Here is a 14463-nt window from a genome sequence, read left to right as displayed (position 1 = left end):
CTGTGCATGTGGAGCAGCATCCCAAACCTCTACCTATGAAATGCCAGTAGCTACTCTGATCCTACCTCACCGTGGTGACCATTAGAAACATGTCTAGACATTGCCAAATATCCCCAGGGCAAGGGGAGCTGGAGGTGACAAATGTCCCTGGGCTGATAACCATCCACCTAGAAAGTGTATTAGACAACGACAACCACTTACATAATTTTAACAGCTACCATTTATTGTATTATCTCCAGTCCTCATGCTGATATTACAAGGTAGGTCTTATAACCTACATTTCACATTTGAAGAAACTGAGGCTCAGGTAAGTAGAGGACCTTCCCTAAACCATGCATCCAGTAGGTCTGGGCTTCCGCCTGAGGTTGGTCTAACTCTAAAGCTCATATAGTTCATGCTGCAACATTCTGTTTCTCCCTAGAAAATTAAGGATTTTTTTTCTTTGCGGAAACTTGAGTCCAAACATATTTATTGAGAAGCCATGAGAAGCTGTAAGAGAAATTGAAGATGTTGCTCCTGTCAAGGAGTTTTCGGTACCAGTGTCACTGGGGAGGTGACGCAAGTTGTAGGATGTCAGACTCCTACATACAACACAGTTAAAGAACAAACGAGGCAGTCCCAGTTGGGGCCAAGATGGACATTTCCAGAAGTAGAGCTCTGAACTGGATGCCCTTTGTGTATGACTCTCACAGGTCTTTGCACTGATGATACAAAGGATTGAAACTTTGAGGTTCACAGGGTCTACCAGCCATCTCTCCTTTGAAACATCAACTCTCCTGCCTTGGTGTGGGCTGTAGGTGGCTTCTAGCCAAACACTCTGCCATCTTCTTTTTGGCTCTTTGCAGGAACTCTACCTTTCCCCTTTCCCTTCTCATAGCAGTATATTCATAAGCTTTGAGCTTGCTGTAGTAATCTGAGAATTTGTTGTAGAGGATGGAAATTGGCATCCCGTTGAGGATAATTCCAAAAGCAATGCAGAGAAAGGCAAAAAGCCTGCCCAGGATGGTCTCTGGGTACATGTCTCCATAGCCCACAGTAGAGATGCTCACCTGTATGGGAAGGAAAGTGGGAAGGAACCGTTAGCACTGTGATGGAGGAGAAGACAGGAGAGAATTGAGCAGGAAAATGTTTTGTCTCCCTGAAGGTACAGACAGATCATGTAATGGGGTCCCACAGAGCCAGCTTTAGGAGGTACTAGAAGGTTTGCCTGCAGGATCTGCATCATGAAAGAACACAAGCCGTGGGGCTGCAAGTCTTGAGTTTAAATTCTATTACAAGTTTTCTCATACACAATACAGAGATCATAGCTATTTTAAAAGGTGTGGAGAGTATATAAGATACCATATGTAAAGCTCCTAGGGTAGCATGGGTTCAATAAATGTGGGTCTCTGCCTCCCCTCAGAGAGGCCAGCTTTAGGACCAGGGCCTCAGGGTTTGCCCACAAGATAGATGTACTGGGAAGAGCCCGGGCTTAGAACTAGTCATACATGGGTCCATGTCCTAACTCTGACCCTTCCCCACTGAAAATATTCTGTCTCTAAGCCTTGGTTCCTTCATCTAAAATACCCAACTCCATAGTCTTCTCCTGAAGACTAAAGAAAATGAACACACAGCACTTAACACAGTATCAGGCACACAGAAGTATTAACCTCCTCTGTTGTACTTCTCTCATCTTTAAAATGGAGAAAATTATAATACTTCTCAGAGTTATTATGTCATTCAAATGAGATATTGTCTATGAAGGTGCTTTAATTAGAAATGTCTAGAGAAACACACTCTCATTATTTTGCAAAGGGACTTTTCTGTAAGACATCACAGTCCAAAAACGTGTTCACTCCACATGAAATTTCTGCCATCACTCTTGCACACCACTTTAAATTCTACTAATTAGAGATTTATTTAGGTTAACAAGCTTCTGTTTTAAAGTGCAGATACCTCTGGGACTAGTTATCAGTCAGTGTAGCCAGAGAAAACCTGGGAAAATCTCTTGGGCCTATTTTTTAAGCCTCATGTACTGAGCCTCCCATTGGTCCCCAGACTATTGACTAAATTACTAGAAGGCTTGTAGGCAGGGCTGTTGCTTAGTTGAACACTGTGCATTGCACAACTCCAGGGGGCACCATTTGCTTCATAGATTTGTGGTGTTGCCATGATTTTCTGGAAAATGGTAGTAAAATGCACAGTTAGCCTGTTGATCCATACTGTTTAACTTAAAAATATAAACATTTTTTGTTTTGATATAAGGGTTAGTTTAACTTAGGGTAAATGTAACTGATTAGTTAGAATAGAATGGAGAAGTGGGCCAGGTGGGCCAGTCTGGTGTTGCTGGTAAGAACCATAGCTCCAGCCAGACCATGAAAAAGTGAAAGCTTGACCTCTTCTTTGGGATGGGGGATGTACTACCTCTCACTGCTCCATTTCCAGTGAGAGACCTACTGAGGGTGGGCTGCCCCTTCCCATGGTGGGAGAATACAAGCAAGCACCTAAGAGAGGCAGGATGATATAGACTAGCTTGAGGAAACAGAGATGGCCTTAGGCTACCTGGCTCTGAATCCATCTCCCAGCTGTGTGACTTAGGCAAGTCACTTATATTCTCTCTGGCTGTTTCTACTTGTGAAATATGGTGAGAATAGTAGTAGCTACCCCATAGGGGTGTTAACGGACTGAAGGAAAGCCTGGTGCTGACTATGTGAGTGATAATGTTTAGTTCTCATGGTTTTTAGACCTGTGGGCTATAGAAATGGATTCCTGCTTGGATCCTGCTGAGCAGCAGGGAAATGAGGTGGGGGACACTCTGGCTCCAGGAGAGAATCTTCGTTTCCTACTTTTTTGCAAAGGGTGAGGAGAGGCAGTGGTACAGTGAGATCGTGGGTTAATCTCAACGTATGTGTGTGTGTGTGTCTTGTCACTGGCCATATCTGAAATAAAAGACCCAAGTCAGGTCTCTGTCCAGGTACGTGAACTAAACCATGGCTTTCATATGTTATTAAGCACAGCACTCATACGTCTGTATGAACGTTGAGTTCCTCTGTCTACTGGCCCTGGAGGAAGCCTACAGGGAGTCTGGGTATAGGGCCAAGTGACAGGAAGGGGTAGTTCAGGACAGGAGGCATCCATGCAAGGCCAAAGCAGGGGCTCTGAGGTTACCTAGCCTGCAAGATGGAAGGCAGGAGGCTAGGAGAATGCAGAGGAAGATAATTGAGCCAAAGTGCCTATTTTAAACTTCTCATCAAACCCCACACTGGCTTTCCTTCACTCTCAACCTCGACTTCATTTTTTTTTTTTTTTTTTTGGCTGAACTTTGAGTGAAGAGTCAAAAGCAAAGAGCATTGGCTTAAGGGAGATTAAATATTTGATGCACATAATATGACCTAAATATTTTTGTGTATCTTGGATCTCTATTTTTAGAGAAAAGATGTCTTCTGCTAGGAGGCTCTGTCTGACTGGTCCTGAAGAATCTGTTCAAAATGCAGAGCTAATCTTTGCACTGTCTATTCTGTGGACAGTTTGATTCAACTAGTGACATGGTGCTTGCTCCTTGCTTCCAAGAGGAATGCAGAATTTCTCAGTGTTCGGGGACTCTTCTCCATGTTCCACTGACCAAACCCATTTCTCCCTTCATGAACATGAAAAATGGAAGGCCCTAGACTGACACATGTGACCTCACAGAGTGAGTTCTCCCATTAGGAGGAGTTGGGTCTAGAAATGTGACCAGTGTTTCTGCAATCCATCTTAATATCCTGAAAACACTGGCTGGCTCAGCCACTCAATAAACTGGAAACGTACCATTCCATGGAAGGCTTACATATTTTCCCTAGCCTTTGGGTCCCAAAAGCCAGAATGTGACCTTTCCCCCAGAAGCTCACCCATCAATCAGCAAATCCTGGCTGCCTCAACATTATAGGGAGGACAAGCATCCAGTTTTTCTCTGAAACCTCAGAATGACTATAGTGGTATTTCTCCTTTAACAAGGAATGTTTGTTTCCTTCATAATGAATGAAGCCTAGATTAAATCTTGGCACCTGGTAATCCACACATGTAGGAAATAGGATCCCAGGGAACACAACCGATTTTTCAAAATAACAAACACCCCTTCTAGTGTTCGCAAACAATTCGAGGTGGTAAAGACCAGTAATTTCTGGCTAAAATTATTACATATCTCAATGCATGTTGTCTTTTAAAGAATTTAGCTTCAAAGGCTATACGTAGCCTATTCATGCTGTTATTGCTACAAATATTTTAGGAATTCCTCTTTGGATTCTAATCTGCACAGAGGAGTCAGTGGCATGACTTGAAGCAAGTAGTCTTAACCCTCAAGGTAGATAACTCTAGATGTCAATCTTAAACTCAAGGGTCTTGATGATATTTTAAAATCTCAAATCTGCATTCAAAAAGGTGAGGATTTGGCACCATTTCAAAAAAGTAAATGGGGCATATCACAGTCTCCAAAGATAATTCCCCAGTGGAATTCAGAGAATGTTTTGAGGGGTGGAAGCTTTGTTAGAATGAGGTCATGGGTGAGAAGAGGGCTTTAAAGAGAATCCACCAGCCTCATCTGTATGTTAAAGTCCCGATGTGTATGTAAATTGTACAATAAGGGGGTGTGCAAAAACTAAGGCAGATATAGGATCTATTTATCCAGCCATGGAAAGGTACACAATAATGGTGGTGTCCTCCACATCCACGGTTCACTTGGTACTTTTGCCTATCCTCGACAACTCCAATTCCCATAAGTCCTCCTGGCTTACAGGAGGATCATTGTTTGAGGACCTCAAGGGGTACTACCCCAGAGTCATAAGTCCACAGGAGCAAAAGTCATAGAAGTACCTAAGAGCCTTTGCTCCATTTATGGGTCCTGTGCTATTTCTGAAAGAGCTAAGAAGATGCCTCCTTTTACTGCTATCTGTGCCAAACATTTACCCGTTGTCTCTCAGTCCCAAGCGTGACACTCTTCTGGACTCTCCTGTAGTTCTGCAGCTGGGAGTCTGCACACTACATTTCCCAGACACCCTTGCTCACTGGCTTTTGGTTGTGTTCTACAAATGAGATAGTGTGGGGACACTAGAAGTGAGTGAGGAAATAAGGGTCTCTACTCCTGCTTCTGGTGTCTGTCCCCATCCTCCAGTATAGCAGATCCCTGTGGCTCAGGCATCTTTGGGCACATGGGACCCTAACCTCATGGTGTTATCCTAGGAGTCCCCGTGACAGCTGCTCAGTGGCTCTTTCTCTGCACTTGTGGGTTGGAGTAACTCTACTTTCTATGTGGTCCCTCAGTTCTAAGCCTGGAAGCTGTTCCATGTTTCCCCTTGCTTCTCTTCTAGCCTTCTAACACCCATGTATCTATAACCCTGTATCAAATTCAATCTGTTTAAAATATCTACTCTCCCCACCATGTTCCTGACTGCAAGTTGGCTGATTCACCTTCAAATGGGTCATCTTAAAGTAAGCAATCAATCCATTAAAATAAAATAAAATCTCAGCGATCTTGTAAGGGCCATCTATTTGCAAGGAAATGATAGCATACTTTGGGAAAACAAAGATAGGAGCAAGGTCTCTGTGGCACAATTATCTGTTCCCTCAGCCAGAGATAAATTTTCTTTTTGAAGAGTTTTTGTTAGTTTTTCAAGGAATGAGTTCATGACATAGTTTCCTGTTTGGTTTCTATAGTTTTAACTTACTCTTGAAGCTCAGAAGGAAATGGCCTGTTGAACGGTCCGGTTGCCCTTTTCTGCTTAAAAACATAGCTGCACTGGAGGCCAATGATGACAGCTTCATTACAGAGCTGACTCTTCCTGCCAGCTGTGCCATGCATCTCCTGCAGCCAGGCAGCCAGGAGAGCCCCAACATGGCTGGAGCGGCTCCAGGTGTGTGCCTATTTATCTGGACACGTAGAAGCTCTTCCAGGGGAGAACAGCTGACCCCCTCATATGTCTTAGAGTCTCTCTTTTTCCAGTAGAGAAGGAATCACTTCTGTTTTATTTTCCTCCAAATGAATCTGGAAGCAAAGGTTATGGCTTCCACATGATAAAGACTATCAACTAGACAGATATGGTAGCTTCTATTTATGGTGGATGTACTACAGGCTAGCATTTTACATATGTTTCCTATTACATTAATGCTCACAAATAATCTCCATTTGACAGACGAATAGGACAGGGCCATCTTACATCCTAATGCGTGAGCATTTGCAGACATGAATGTGTCCATGAGGGATTTGTTTTGCAGCTGGAGAAGTATTCACAACAATGAAAATTACTGTATTCCTCTTAAAACCTTGGGTTGATTTACAGAGGAAGGTTGCAGGATCCTTGGCATAGAGAGAGGGAAGATTATGAAAAACGAGTCATATTTTAGGGTTGTCGGAAAGTACTAATAGCACATGGAAGGATGGTTTAGAGAATCTGTCTCTAATGAGGTTGAATATATAAGGCATACAGCACTGTAGTCTGAAAGATACTACCAATCCTTTCTTTACCTCATTTTTAAACTCTGTTTGTGAATATATATTTTCTGATGTGTACTTAGAGTTGAGCAGCACTGTCTTACTACAGTAGAATGACTGTATTACGGATCTAATTTTTTTAATAGAAATACAGTCAACACACAGTGTTACATGAATTTCAGGTGAACAACATAGTGACTGAACAAGCCTACACATTATATTATGCTACCATCTGTTACTATACAACCTGATTACAATACCATTGCTTATATTCCCTATGCTCTACCTTTCATCCCTGTCATTTAAAATTCCATGACTGGAAGCCTGTAGCTCACACTCTTCACCCACTTTACCCATCCCCGCCCCCCACCACCCTGCTATCTAGCAACCTCTAATTTATTCTCTGTATTTATGGGTATATTTCTGCCTTTTTTTTTTGTTGTTCATTTTATTTTTTAAGATTCCACAGAGAAGTAAAATCATGTGACATTAGTCTTCCTCTAGTTTATATCACTTAGCATAATGTCCTATAGATCCATCCGTGTTGTTGCAAATGGCAAAATCCCATTCTTTTTTTATGGCTGAGTATATATATCCCCTGTGCTGTGTGCAGGTGTATATGCACACATACCACATCTTTATTCATCTATCAATGTACACATGGGTTGCTTCCATAATTTGGGTATTGTAAACAATACTGTGATGAACATAGGGGTGCATGTATCTTTTCAAATTACTCTTTTCATGTTCTTTGGGTTAATACTCAGTAGTGGATTTCTTAGATTGTACAGTATTTCTTAAATTTTTTTAGGAACCTCTATATCGTTTTACACAGTGGCTGCACCAATTTACATTCCCACCAATAGTGCACGAGGGTTCCTTTTCCCCCCGCATTCTCGCCAACTCTTGCTGTTTCTTGTCTTTTTTATTTTAGCCATTCTGATGGGTATGAGGTAATATCTCATTGCAGTTTTGATTTGCATTTTACTGCTGATGGGTGATGTTAAGCATTTTTTCATGTGTACGTTGGCCATCTGTACATCTCCTTTGGAAAAATGTCCATTCAGTGGACCTAATACTTTATATCTTTCTGTATCTAAGCTCATTGCCATAAAACTTTTCAGTGCTTTTCTACACTGGATGGGATAATCTGGTCTGCTCTTAAACTCTAAATTTGGCCTTATGACTTGCCTTCACCAATGGGCTGAGCAAATGACATGAACAAAAAATTATACAGTGTTCACATGGTTGAGCTTGCACTCCCTCTCTTGTCCATTGCCATGGGCACATGCCTGCTGGAGGATGAAGGATATGTGGTCTAGTCTCCTCTTTCATCCCAGATGTCAGCCAGCTGATCATCAGACAAATGAGTGACTGGCACCAGCCCAAATGAAAAGAATCTTCTAGTTGAAACCAGCTTAAATTGCTGACTTGCAAACTCATAAGCTAAATCAATGCTTGACATTATAAGTGATTCAATTTTGGGGTAGGGGATCCCTGGGTGGCACAGCAGTTTAGCGCCTGCCTTTGGCCCAGGGTGCAATCCTGGAGACCCGAGATCGAGTCCCACGTCGGGCTCCCAGTGCATGGAGCCTGCTTCTCCCTCTGCCTGTGTCTCTGCCTCTCTCTCTTTCTCTCTCTGTGTGACTATCATAGATAAATAAAAATTAAAAAAAATTTTGGGGTAGTTTGTGATGCATCATTATTATAACAATAAATAACGTAATTTATGAATAGCTGAATACACATTTACCATGGGTATGTGCTCAAAAAGTTTTAAATTACAAGATACGTGATCAATAAAATACTTGGAGACAACTGCATCAGAGTTAATTCTGATTCCCCCTTATTGTCATTTCTGTTCAGTCATGTCTATATAGATGGGTTTCTTCTCATTTCTTCAAATTTCAGGCCATCCTATCAAAGGTAGATTCTGCACCCAGCTCTTTCTATCCTATTATCTCATAGGAGACACACATCAGTATCTGAAATAATATATTCTCTTTCTCCATTAGAATGGAAACTCCATGAGGGAAAGAAATTCTTTTTTTTTTTTTTTTTTTTTTTATTTTTCTATCACTCAGTATCCCTAGTGTTTAGAATACTACTTGGTACAGTGGAGGTGATCAAAAAATTCTAGATCAGGGAATGAGTAAGATGAATTTTGTGATTCTTCTGTAGAATTCATCTTTGTTTTGCATCTTTTACTTGGTATCTACATAAGGAAACAAAACATTCTGTCTGCGTCGTTTTGATGGTATTCTTTTTCTCTTTGCTCTATTGAAAATATGGATAAATTCCACAATATGGAATGCCATCAGAAATATGGAGAAGAATCTGCTTAATCTATATTGTCCTGGGACATAGAGCAGCATTTGAATGTTCAAGGGGCAACTCCTATAGTTTTCATAGATAAGTTCAGACATATCTAATTCATAAAGATTTTTACTAGTCTATAAAATTCTCAGAGAATAAATGGACAGAGGCTTTTGATAAAGGTTAAGGTTGGTCAATGGTAAGGTTGAAATGTGCAAATTTTGGCCTGTGAAAATAGTGCTTGATAGAGACAATGTCCACAAAATAAAACTTGCATCAGCAAAAGCAAGAATTGCTAAAATTTGTTATCAACAAAAATGGAATGGCGATTCAACTTTTATTGTAAAACTTAAGGAAAACACTGATTTTTTTTTTTTGAAAACACCGATTTTTAACTAAAACAATTTTAGCATAAAAAGGGGGGTAACTTGAAAGTCTTAAGTGTCATTGTACATTAAACAAATCAAGAAATTAAATGGGATCAATAGGCATTCACTTCAGGAAATTTTTTAAAATGAAAAATTAGCAACAGAATTCTTACCAAATTTTGTAGTAATATACAAAATTTTAAAAAGTTTTGTGGGTTGAAAACAAGATACTTGGATGAATGGAAACTTGACTGTCAACCTGGTAGTATATCATCAGCATGTGGATTTGCTCTTCCCCCCCCCCTTTCTCCTTTACTCACCTCCAAAATAAATGTCATTTGCTGGGGACAAATCATCCTCTATCAGCTCCATCTGTACATGTGGTTTATCTACTATGGAGATGACCTTTTGTCACCTGGAATATGATCAGAATTGCAGCATTTGGCTAGCTCGTTGGGAAGAGCCTAATGTCATCCCATCACTGAAGAAAGCTCACAAATCCTATATGACATATGAGTGCTCTGCTTTTCAGTGACGGAAGACTAATTGAATTATAGAGTTCTGTAGCCACCCCTTTTTAGAGACAAGAAAACTAAGGACAGGAAGTAAGGAAGTGAGGTTTCATAATTATTTAGTGTCACAGTTAATTTTTAGCAGATTTAGATTTAGATTTTAGTCCCAAATCTTCCATCTTGCTGAACTGCATTGTAGTTCTGGGTTGGTTCTGTGTAGCCCTGCGTCGGTTCACCTCAGAAGTTCACACCAGTTAGTGGGTTCTAACATACCCAATGATAATATTGAACGTACCTTGTTCCTTACATGGGGAAAAACTGGTTATATTTGCTTAATGTTCTTTAAGGCGTTACAAGCCTTCTACTTCTAAAAATAGGGAAATCACAACCCACTTCTTCCCTCTATGTACCAATGTCAATTTATCAATCAGCATGTACAGTAACTGGTTCGGGGATTTTCCAGGGATTTAGCCTAGCATACCAGACATTACAGATATTTGAGTAAATGGCATAAATTATTATAAAAGGCAAGTACTGAAGAAAAGAACAAAAATGACTAAAAGACTGTGCAAATTAGGCAAGGCACAGCCCAGAAATGAAGCATGAAGGAGGCAGTGCTGACTGTAGGAAGGGCATGGATTTTGTCATTGGATGGGTTTGGGTTTGGCTACCTTTAGCTGTGTGTCTACACCCTCTGTTACTCGCTTCCTCCAGCTGTAGAATGGGGCAAGAATACCAGATCCTGAAGGAACTTCAGTGACACTGGAGCAAGTTTCGGTTGTAGATGCTTCTTTCCACACTCCAGTTTGGCTAGAACCAGTGGGATTTTAGTTACGGTGGACACTGGTCAGCTGAGTCTCACTTTTTCCCTGCATAAAGTTAATAGTTTTCTTCAAATATGGAGCCATTTCCAATTTGTTCCCGTCAAAAAAAAAAAGTGATCCTAGCCATTCACAGGGTTGTGATACTGAAATAAGAGAATCTTTACAAACCACTTAGGACATCAAGTGTTGGATAGGTGGTGAGTAAGAATGAGGATGATGAACTTCTCCCACATGCGTGAACAAGAAATCCTTCTTAAAATCAGGCTGTCCAGGGATTTAAGACTACATCTAGATTGAGATTCCTAGGACCAAGTTGAATTCAGTTACTTACTGGACAGTGTCTTTCCAACTTTATAACCCCCCACTGATGTTTTTATTCACCGGAGGCAGCAGAGGCCTGGAGAGAGCAGCGGCCCCCAAGCAAGGCAGACCGGCTGCTGACCGAGGAAAGGGAGGAGCGGCTTCGGCGGGGCTGGGGAGGAGGGCGGGGAAGCCGGGGCCTCGGTACTCACCGCGGCCCACCACCAGGCGTGGGGGATGCTGGTGAAGTTGGTGTCGGGCATGTCGTGCTCCACGGAGTAGACGGCCGCCGAGAAGGTGAAGATGCCCATGGCGATGAAGAGCATCAGGCAGCCCACCTGCTGGTAGCACTGGCGCAGCGTGAAGCCGAAGGCGCGCAGGCCGGTGGAGTGGCGCGCCAGCTTGAGGATGCGCAGGACGCGCATGAGGCGCATGATGCGCAGCACCTGGCCCACCTTGCCCACGCGGCCCACCGTCTCCAGGTCGTGCTCCCGCTGCGAGCCCTTGCCGGGCCGCTGGTCCTCACCCGTGAAGCACTCGAGCAGCAGCTGCAGGTAGAGCGGCAGGATGGCCACCAGGTCGACCACGTTGAGGGCGCTGCGCGCGAAGCGCCGCAGGTCGGGGGTGGAGGCGAGGCGCAGCAGGAACTCGAGCGTGAAGAAGGCGATGCACAGCACCTCCACGTGCTCCAGGATGGGCCGCGGGTCGCCGCCGCCCGCGCCCTGCTCCGCCTGCTGCTGCATCTCCTCCACCGTGTTGAGCGCCAGCGCCACGACGGAGAGGAGCACGAAGAGGCTGGAGGCCACGCCGATGGCCTTGGCGGCCACGGACGAGAAGGGCTTCTCCAGCAGGTTCCAGAGGCGGCGGCGCTGCGGCCCGTAGAAGCGCATGTCGCGGAAGAGCTCCTCGGCCTCCTCGGCCTGCGCCTGGGCGCGCAGCTCGCGCTGGATCTTGAGCTGGTCGCTGAGCTCGTCGCGCCGCTCCTCGAAGCAGATGCGGCAGCAGCGCGGCGTGTACTTGAGCCGCACGCCCCAGTAGCCCAGCTCCTCCAGGAAGCAGCGCGGGCACAGCTCGTCGCGCACCAGCAGCACCCCGGACGCGTAGAAGTTGTAGACCAGCTGGAAGACGGCCGGGTCGCGGTCGAAGAAGTACTCGTCCGTCCGCGCCTCGTAGTCGTCGCACAGGCCCAGCTGGCGGCTGCGGCTGGCGGACGTGGCCAGGCGGCCCAGGCGCGTCTTGGGGTGACAGGCCAGCTCGCAGCAGTCCAGGCGGTAGCTCTGGCCGCCCACGTTCACGTTCAGCGTGGGCGACACGGGAGGGGCGGTGCGGGCGTCCGGCGGCTGGTCCTCGCCGGGGTCGTCCTTCAGGTCATCCTCCTCCTCCCCGTCCTCGTCCTCCTCGATGTAGTAGTTATAGCTGCCCTCGGTCCACGGCGGGATGCTGGCCTGGGAGCCGGAGCGGGCCCCCACGGAGCAGACGCTCCTGCGGTGCTGGCTGCCCGCGGCCTGGGACGCCTCCTCGCCCTCCGTGACCCTCCAGGGCCTGTAGCCCCAAGAGCGCCGCCTCTCGCTCTGTCTCAGCATGGCTGCGGCGGGTGGACCCCTGGCTTCTCCTCCCTGGCGGTCGGGGTCTGGCTCTCCAGGCTGGGGACGGCCGCCGGGAGGGCGGGTCCGTGGCCCGCAGTGACAGGGCAGCCTGCACCCGGCGCGCGGCGCTCCCAGGCCGGAGTCTGAACAGGCGCAGATGGCTGCTGACTGCTCTAATCTTGCTGATAGGGAGGCGGCAAGCGTTAGGAGGGATTTAGAGCCTCTTAGCTAGTTTCCTCCTCCGCTCCCTGACCTAGGGCTTGATTATGTGGTCTTAAGTCTGTAGATAATCAGAAGGTGGCAGAGACGATTGCTAATAAAAATGTCAGCAACTCTTAGGAGGTGCTCAGTGTCCCCGTGTTGGCGTGAAATCAGCTGAATTAACTATAGAATACGGGTGCCTGGGTCTTGGCCTAGCTCCTGAAATTGCAGCCTCTGCAGGAACAAGGACAGAAATGGCCCCAGAATGCTTGAAGCGCCCTTCATCACAAGCCTGTGTCCCTTTAGTGTAGCCCCTTGTTTAGATCACGCAAGACCTCAGATGACCCCCTTCCCATTCTTTCACACAATCACATTTTTCTCCCTCAGATGGATTTTACTTAGCAGTACTGCTCTGGAGTTCAGTCTTATCTTCTCAGTACTTGATTTGCCTTTGTCTCTGTTTCTCTGCCTCTCTTTTCCATCCTTCCTTTTGAGTGATAAAGGCATGTTTCCAGATAGAGTCCCAGAACTAGTGGGGACATGTTCTTGTGCCCCTGCCTCGTGGCTACGTTAGATCACATGTAAAGGTGACCAGACTTTATTCCAAGGAAAAGGTCTTCACTGTTCTTCAAGACATCACTTAAGAAAACATTTTTTTAAGTCTCTTTCCATGTGTAAAGCGAAGTACTAGACGCTGGGGATGGGAACTCTATGGGGACACAATCGCTCACAGTTTTGTGGGGGATGGAGGAGTTAGGCAAGCGCAACAAAAGAGGGAATTAAAAATACGTGGGTAGCAGAGAAGAGGAAGAGATTTGTTCTGAGCAGAAAATTTGTTTCTAAGTTCAATTTATTTTGAATAGCTAGTAAGTGTTGATGGCAAAAAAAAAAAATTTCAAAGGGTACAAGGTACATTATAGAGGACAGTTTGTCTCTCTCACAAATGGAACTTGCAGTTATCAGGTGTGCCTCTGAGGAGGCAACCACTGTTACTGTTCCAGAATACTTTTTCATTGTTCCTCCAAAAATATTCTAAACGTATACAAGCAAAAGCGCATCTCCATCTGTCATCTTAATAGCTCTTTATTATTAACACAAATCACAGTATACTCCTGTACATTGCTTTTTTTCCAATTAACTATGTATCTTAGAGGTGTTTTAATATCTGAACGTAAGTGTCTATCTCATTTTGAGAGTAGCCGCAAGTAGTCTGACAGTGTTAAGCATTCAGGTTGTTTTATATCTTGCCTCCTGTAAACAGTGATGCAATTAAAACTTTGCATATACATTATACATGTTCAAGATGTAGGAAGGATCATCAAGAAATCTGACTAGATAGGACAAAACAAATTTGACAGATGCCTTGGGGAGAGATTAAAAATGATATCATCTTACACATGCATGAATAATTCTATTTTTTTTAAGATTTAATTTTATTTTTGAGAAAGAGATCACAAACATGAGCATGGGAAGAGGAAGAGGGAGAAGCAGACCCACCCCGCTGAGCAGGGAGCCCTATACAGGGCTCCATCCCAGGACCCTGGGTTCATGATGTGAGCCTGAAGGCAGATGCTGAACCCACTGAGCCACCCAGGTGTCCTGATGAATGCTACTTAAAATGTTCTGTCTGATAGGAATGTGTGTCTTATTTGGAATTCTGATTCAAACAAAAAGGCTGAAATGTTTTCAAGACAGTTGGAAATTTTATAGTATTTAGGAATTCTTGTGAATACTTTTAGTTGTGGTAATGGTCTTGTAATGGTAAAAGAGAGGTTGTATATCTTTAGAGAGACCTACTGACGTGTTTACGGACAAAATGATATGATACCTGAGATTTGCTCTAAGAAAATAGAGCATAGAGAAAGAAAGGAGATGGCCATGGCATGGAAATAGGACTGGCCATGAGTCAGTACT

The 14463-nt window shown here is 44.4% G+C and overlaps 1 protein-coding gene across 1 annotated transcript; it reads right to left on the bottom strand.

Moving 5' to 3' along the window:
• Positions 1-197: 197 nt before the first annotated feature.
• On the bottom strand, positions 198-12345 carry KCNV2 (potassium voltage-gated channel modifier subfamily V member 2). Its single transcript, XM_038527172.1, has 2 exons — positions 10975-12345; positions 198-1049 (listed from the first exon to the last, which is right to left on the bottom strand). The coding sequence occupies exons 1-2, from the start codon at positions 12343-12345 to the stop codon at positions 768-770; spliced, it is 1653 nt and encodes a 550-aa protein (XP_038383100.1). The 3' UTR covers positions 198-767.
• Positions 12346-14463: the final 2118 nt, after the last annotated feature.

Source organism: Canis lupus, chromosome 1 (assembly GCF_011100685.1).
Source record: "Canis lupus familiaris isolate Mischka breed German Shepherd chromosome 1, alternate assembly UU_Cfam_GSD_1.0, whole genome shotgun sequence".
Lineage (NCBI taxonomy): Eukaryota > Metazoa > Chordata > Mammalia > Carnivora > Canidae > Canis > Canis lupus.
Note: the sequence above shows the minus strand (reverse complement) of the source record. Positions and strands in the feature narration are given on the sequence as shown.